Here is a 7,045-nt window from a genome sequence, read left to right as displayed (position 1 = left end):
TGCCGGGATGATTTACCCGATTTCCGACTCTCCATGGGTGAGCCTGCCAAGTTGTTCCGAAGAAAGGAGGTATGACCGTTGTGATGAACGAGAAGAATGAGCTTATCCCATCACGTACAGTTACTGGTTGGAGAGTGTGTATTGATTATAGTCAATTGAATGATGCCACCCGGAAGGACCACTTCCCGTTGCCGTTTATTGATCAGATATTGGAGCGTTTGACAGGTCAGCAGTTTTATTGTTTTCTTGACGCTTTTTCAGGTTATTTTCAAATTCCCATTGCACCGGAAGACCAAGAGAAGACGAATTTTACATGTCCGTATGGCACTTTTGCGTACCGTCGCATGCCGTTTGGACTATGTAACGCTCCAGCTACCTTTCAGCGTTGTATGGTGGCGATCTTTCAGGATATGATAGAGACGTCCATGGAAGTGTTTATGGATGATTTTTCGGTTTATGGTAATTCTTTCGATCAGTGTTTGGCTAATCTTGAGAAGATGTTGAAGAGGCGTATTGAGACGAAGTTAACGCTAAATTAGGAAAAATGCCATTTTATGGTGACTGAAGGGATTATGTTGGGACATAAGATCTCGAGAGACGGTATTGAGGTGGATCAGGCAAAGATTGATACTATAAGTAGACTACCTCCACTGACGAATGTGAAGGCGATTAGGAGTTTCTTGGGCGTTGCGGGGTTTCATCGGCGGTTTATCAAAGACTTTTCAAAAGTTACTCGCCCGATGACACGACTCCTCGAGAAAGACGTACCGTTTGTATTTGATGATGAGTGTTTGAAGGCGTTCACATTTTTGAAAGAAAAGCTCGTAAGTGCTCCCATTCTTTGTTATCCCGATTGAAGTTTTCCATTCGAGCTCATGTGTGATGCTAGTGATTATGCGGTTGGAGCGGTTTTGGGGCAAAGACGAGATAAACATTTTCACCCCATCTACTATGCTAGCAAGACGTTGAACGATGCCCAAGAGAACTACACCACCACCGAGAATGAACTTTTAGCCGTTGTTTTCGCATTTGACAAGTTTCGCTTGTATCTCGTACTTTCCAAGACCACCGTTTTTACTGATCATGCAGCCTTGCGTTTTCTCTTTCAGAAGAAAGACGCGAAGCCTCGTCTTATACGGTGGATTCTTCTACTTTTCGAGTTTGACATAGAGATCAAAGATAAGAAGGGTGCGGAAAACGTTGCGGCCAATCATCTATCCCGCTTAGAGGACCCGAGGAAAGAAGAGTTGCGTGAGGAAGAGATTGAAGATACATTCCCTCACGAGTCGATTGATTTTTTTGCGGCTGGGAAGCAAGGTATGCCATGGTTCACTGATTTTGCTAATTATTTGGCTAATGGTTTTGTTTTGGAAGGTATGTGATGTGTTGTAAAACACACGTATTTTCCGCACCTTTTATTTACGTATTATATTATATTTTATGTATTTTAACTTGTTTTAGATAGGTTTTACATAGTTTTTATTATCTTGTAGGCTAAGGGTTAAAAGGAAGAAAAACCGAGCTTTTGGAGCAGTTTACGAGCCTTTTACGCATACGTTTTCAAGTAAAACTCAAGGCCCGGTCCGTTACATCATTGAAAAGCCCAAGCCTACTATTATATTATAATATAAAAAAGAAAAAAAACCCTAAGGTGGGCAGCCTTTGGCCGATCGGAAGTCAGCAGAAGAAAAAAAAAGAAAAAGTTTTTTGCAAGCTAGGTCTTGGTGTCTTGGCGGCTAGGGAAGGAAGAAGAAGGCAAGGACAAGTCTCGTGATCGTTTACCATCAATTTTACAGCCAAGGAGCAACCCGGAATTCATCTATATCCTTCATTCTTTTACATTGTTCATCATATTATTTTACTTGTTCAATTGACTACATAGTTTTGCAATTGTGTTAGAGATTGACTTGTTTATGATTGATATTGATTGTTGGATGATAGTTAAGATGTTTGAGATGAGTTTAATGATGATTTTATTAAGTGTTCATGGCTGTCCAAATAATATGAGAGGCTAAACTTATTAGTTCTACCTAGGAATGATGATAACTGTTAGTGTTTGATAGGTTTTATGGATTGTTTGATTGATAGACGTATATTGTTATTGTAAAGTTTGATTTAGACATGAAATAGGTTGTGTTTAAGGGCTGGAAATATTGGTTAATTCATTGCATAAACCCCGTGTGTCAGTTGATTAGTTTTGTATTGATTGATCGGTGCATTGTTTGATTCTAGACTTTGTGTTTAGGGTTTGTTTGCGGTAGGTACCACCGTAGGGTTTTGTTGCGTGATTATTTGGATTAAGTACAGCGGTTAGACACCTTCTTTGAGACCGAGAGGTGATAGGAAGTTAGGGTTGTCTCATTGCCTTTGCATGCTAGAATAAGAATTGCGCGAGAGCGAGTTTGTTTCTTGTCAGGTTTAGGTGTTTTGAGCGACTAGTTGATCTATTTTAGTTTAACTTGAATTGTTCCTTTATCCTTGGTTGTTTAGTATTCATTTCCATTAGGGTCGAGTGTTGGTGAGACCGAGAGGTGATCTAGCATTAGAACACGTTAGCAATTGTTTCCCGGTTTGGTCGTTTTAGCCGATTTTGAGTAGTTTAGGCTTGTTGAGCGAGACCGAGAGGTAATCCAGTGAGCCCGAGCGATCCTTAGTCGTGCCATCTTTAGGGACCGGTGTCTTGATATCATTCAATCCATTAGCTTGTTAGGCCTACAATTTGATTCAGACCTAGGTAGATGTTTTTCTCCATCCTAAGTTAACACAGTTAGTTTGTCGTTAAGTTTTCTATTTTTGGTAAGTTTTGTCAGTCAGTCTAGTTAGTTCAATTAAGTTAAAAGAATTCAAAAATCAATATAATATTATTATAAGGTAGGTCTTGTCTAGGGTTAGTGATCGTTAGCGTCTTACGTGTCCACGTGTTCGATACTCGGACTTCCTAGGTCTATACTACTTGCGATCGGTACACTTGCCGGTTGTGTGTGGTTTTAGGATTTTCGTTTTATATTTAAAGCTTAGTTGTGAGGTCATTATTATAGGGTTATCCGACGCACATCAGTATGACTACGCAACAAAAGAGGAAATTCTTCTGAGATGTTAATTGGTATGTGTGGGATGACCCGTTCTTGTTTAAGATTGGTGGTGATTGGATTTTGAGGAGATGTGTGACGAAAGAGAAAGGTTGGGATATTCTCAAGCATGTTCACGGGGGGTTGACTAGAGGTCATCATGATGCGCATGCTACTGCGCAAAAGGTGTTTGATAGTGGTTTCTATTGGCCAACAGTTGTTAAAGATGCTGAAGAGTTCATGAAGCTTTGTGATGTGTGCCAAAGAACAGGTAATAATTCTTCCAAGAATGAGATGCCTCAAAACCCCATTCAAATTCTTGAAATCTTTGATGTTTGGGGCATCGACTTCATGGGACCGTTTCCCACGTTAAATGGTAATAAGTATATTTTGGTGGCGATTGATTATGTGTCGAAGTGGATGGAAGCCCAAGCGTTGGCCACGAACGATGCACGAGTTGTTGTGAGGTTTCTTAAGAAGTTGTTTACTCATTTTGGTACCCCGAGAGCTATTATTAGTGATCGGGGCACCCATTTTTGTAATACCGTCATTGAGAAAGCATTGGCTCGTTATGGGGTTACTCATCGTACCTCTACCGCCTATCACCCTCAAACGAATGGTCAAGTCGAGAATGCAAATGGAGGGGTGAAGAGGATTTTGGAGAGGACGGTTGGGGTTAGTCGGAAAGATTGGTCGGAGAAGTTAGATGATGCGTTGTGGGTATTCCGGACCGCGTACAAGACTCCGTTAGGTACTACACCGTTTATGCTTGTTTATGGTAAGTCTTCTCATCTTCCGGTTGAATTGGAGCATCGGGCTTATTGGGCATTGAAGACGGTGAATGTCGATCTTACTGAAGCCGCGAGGAAAAGGTACTTTCAGATTCATGAGTTGGAAGAGCTTCGGGATGCGGCATATTCTCGATCGTTGAACATCAAAGAAAAGACGAAAGCTCTACACGATCGGCGTTTGAAAGGCGAAAAAGAGTTCAAGAAAGGCGATAAGGTATTGTTATTTAATTCTCGTTTGAAGTTGTTTGCATGAAAGTTGAGATCAAAGTGGACGGGACCGTACTTGGTGAAGGAAGTTTTCCCGTATGGTGTGGTGGAGTTGGAGAATCCAGATAATGGAACGTCTTGGAAGGTGAACGGTCATCGTTTAAAGCACTATCTTGGAGGACCGAATGAATCAATCGAGGTGGAGGAAACTCCTCTCAATCCATCACACTGAATTGTCACACGAGGTTCTTGAGTGAAAACTCAAGTGCAGAGTTTGTACATTCTTTCCTATTTTTATTTCTATTTTATTTTTATATTTTTCCTTGAGTCATTAACGTAGTATTTTTGTAGTTTTTATTTGTTTTTAAGTTTTGAAAGTTTTGAAGGAAGAGAGTGTGAGAGAGAAGATCCCCTTGAAGTATAATGCAACATTCAAGTGTGGGGATGGAGCAGCAGGAGCCGTATACTTTTCTGATTATTTATTTGCTGCTTTTATTCATGTTTATTAGTTTGGTTGGTTGTTCTGGTTACGTACTTTGAATGATTATATCTATCAAATTGATAAGATGAATTTTTAGATATTGTTTGTATTGTTGCCGTTTCCGTTCATGTACGTGAGAAAGGAGATACTGGTTGTTGAGCACGTTCGGAGATGTAGGGCATACATGGATGAAGACTTTAGCGTCATACTTCATGCGTATACTACCAGCTAAGTCTTTTCCTTTTTACTTTGTTTTTATTTTAGTTTTTAATTTTTTAGCTTTGTTTTCTTCTTATTTATTTTTGTATTTTTAGGTTTTGTTTTGTTTTTAAATTTTTGAGTCATGTTTCCGTCTCTGCATTAAGGACAATGCAAATTTTAAGTGTGGGGATAGGAACACATGTTTTTAACTTGTTTTGTCTTAAAAAAATTGAAAAAAGTTTTTTTTTTTTTTTAAATGTCCCTTGAAATTGTTCTTTTGCGTATAAATGGGAGATGAGGATACTTATCGGGAATTGGTTTTTCAAACTACTAATAATAAGATATAATTAAAGAACACGCACTTAACTTGGGATGTGTCGGTAGGCTCAGCCTTGAGAATGAAAGGACGGTTTGATAGTTGGTTTTTAACGATAAATATGATTCTTAGTGGGAAACATGTCGAGTCTGTATAAAATTCGAGATGAAAGGTCGACCATACTCAAGCCTCATTTTTATTTTGATAGTAGAAAGTTATGAATTTTATAGAAAATATGAATACGCTATTATACTATGCTTGGGTAGGTTTAAACGTTAAAGTATACCGTGTAGCCGGTGATATAAAGTTAAAACTTGCACTTCTAGTTTTAGTGGTTAACACTTCATAGGCGTATGGTTTTGTATCCTTAAATCCTGTATTGATGGGATGCCTCGGGTTCGGAGACCACGGGTCTTTTTACGGTTGTTCATCTGGGTATCTTCGGATATTTAAATAAATAAAAGCTTTTAAGCATAAACCCGCAGTTTACTGCCACTACACTCACTTACATTAATTACAGTGAAGTAAAATCTTGATGATCCAGTGATCATCCCGCTGTTAGTCATGCGTGGTCCTCTTACTTGCGTCCCATACCATTAAGAACATGATCAACTAGAGACACGACGTATGTAAACCGACAGATGAAAACTTGTAAAATCACGTGTGGTAATGGGTCCGGGGTGTTGCTTGATAACGGGGGTATGTCATGTAGTGGGGAACACTAGCTAGTTAGTTAAATAATTGGACCTTAATCGTATCTAATGACTGCTTGGTATACTTTGATATTTAAATTTAGGTGGATAAACAATATCCATGATCATCTTAGCTGTTCAATGAAAAATGTGCAAAAATGTTTTAATCTGCTATCTATGAGGTTTAAGTCAAGTTGGGGTGGTTTGATCCGGTAAAATCTAAAATAAAACGGGTCTTGACTGTGGGTTCCACTAGATTATATACAAAATAATAATAATAATAATAATAATAATAATAATAATAATAATAATAGTTGGATCTTACTTGTCCCGGTAAAGACAAAGGCATGGGTTTAAGTGGACAACAATATCGGTGATCGTAGTTTTTGCGCTGTTCTAAATTTTAAGATAACCTATATGTTTTTAAGATCGTATTTCTCCGATTCTGATCCCATTGCAATTAGACTTTTTCAGGGACAGAAAAAGGTTTAAGTGTGGGGATATTTGATGTGATCTAAAATATAAATATTATGTATAAATATTTCCTATAATTTTAGATACTTTTGAGCCAAGATTTTATTGAATATTATTATTAGTTGGTTCATGTGTGAGTTTAATGGTTTTTAGAGACAATGAACTAATATGAAGCATTTTTACTAAACTTGAGACCAACGAATGACGAGTCAACTATATGATATATTATATAATTATTATTCTGACAACTATATGTAGTATTTAATAAGAAAAAGAAAAAAAAAAGAAATTGAAAACAACATACAAAAGTTAACGTATGTAATAATAACAAATAATAACAATGATTAATTTGGTCACCATATTAAGTTGTTCTTCTAATTGGGCAGGGCCCACCAAGTCTCTAGAAAGTCAAAGGCGGTTAAACCCTACAGCAAGTTTATATATTTTTTTTTGAAGACCGAGGAACCCAGGACTTTACATTATTATTATTAATTCCTTGGAGCCGCCAATCACAAACAGAACGGACGAACAGAAGGTTTAGAGGGGAGCCGGCTATGAACAAGAAAGAGAGAGATTAAACAATTGGTTCAAGCAAATATGTAACGCCCGTAAATTTCGTTAATCGGCTCGATCGTTGATAAATGTTTGTCAAAAATCCGGGGTTTCATCTTTCTAATTTAGAGACTTGTAATACATTTTAAAAGTCCGTTTATCCATCCTTTTTCCCAAAACATCCCCTCTTACGACTTAAAGTATTATATTAGTATGTAGCACCCGACATTTTCGTTTAATGGCATGCACGTTGTAGAATTTGT

At 37.9% G+C, this 7,045-nt stretch overlaps 1 protein-coding gene across 1 annotated transcript; it reads left to right on the top strand.

Moving 5' to 3' along the window:
* The first annotated feature begins 554 nt into the window (after window positions 1–554).
* On the top strand, window positions 555–4,298 carry LOC143628470 (uncharacterized). Its single transcript, XM_077098059.1, has 4 exons — window positions 555–824; window positions 3,135–3,339; window positions 3,712–4,073; window positions 4,116–4,298. Exons 1-4 carry the CDS (start codon window positions 555–557, stop codon window positions 4,296–4,298), a joined length of 1,020 nt encoding a protein of 339 aa, XP_076954174.1.
* Window positions 4,299–7,045: the final 2,747 nt, after the last annotated feature.

Source organism: Bidens hawaiensis, unplaced genomic scaffold, assembly GCF_021521415.1.
Source record: "Bidens hawaiensis isolate Kalapana, Puna unplaced genomic scaffold, B.hawaiensis_p1.1 tig00005003_1, whole genome shotgun sequence".
Taxonomy (NCBI): Eukaryota; Viridiplantae; Streptophyta; class Magnoliopsida; order Asterales; family Asteraceae; genus Bidens; species Bidens hawaiensis.
The sequence above is the reverse complement of the archived record's forward strand: the minus strand, read 5'-3'. Positions and strand labels throughout refer to the sequence as shown.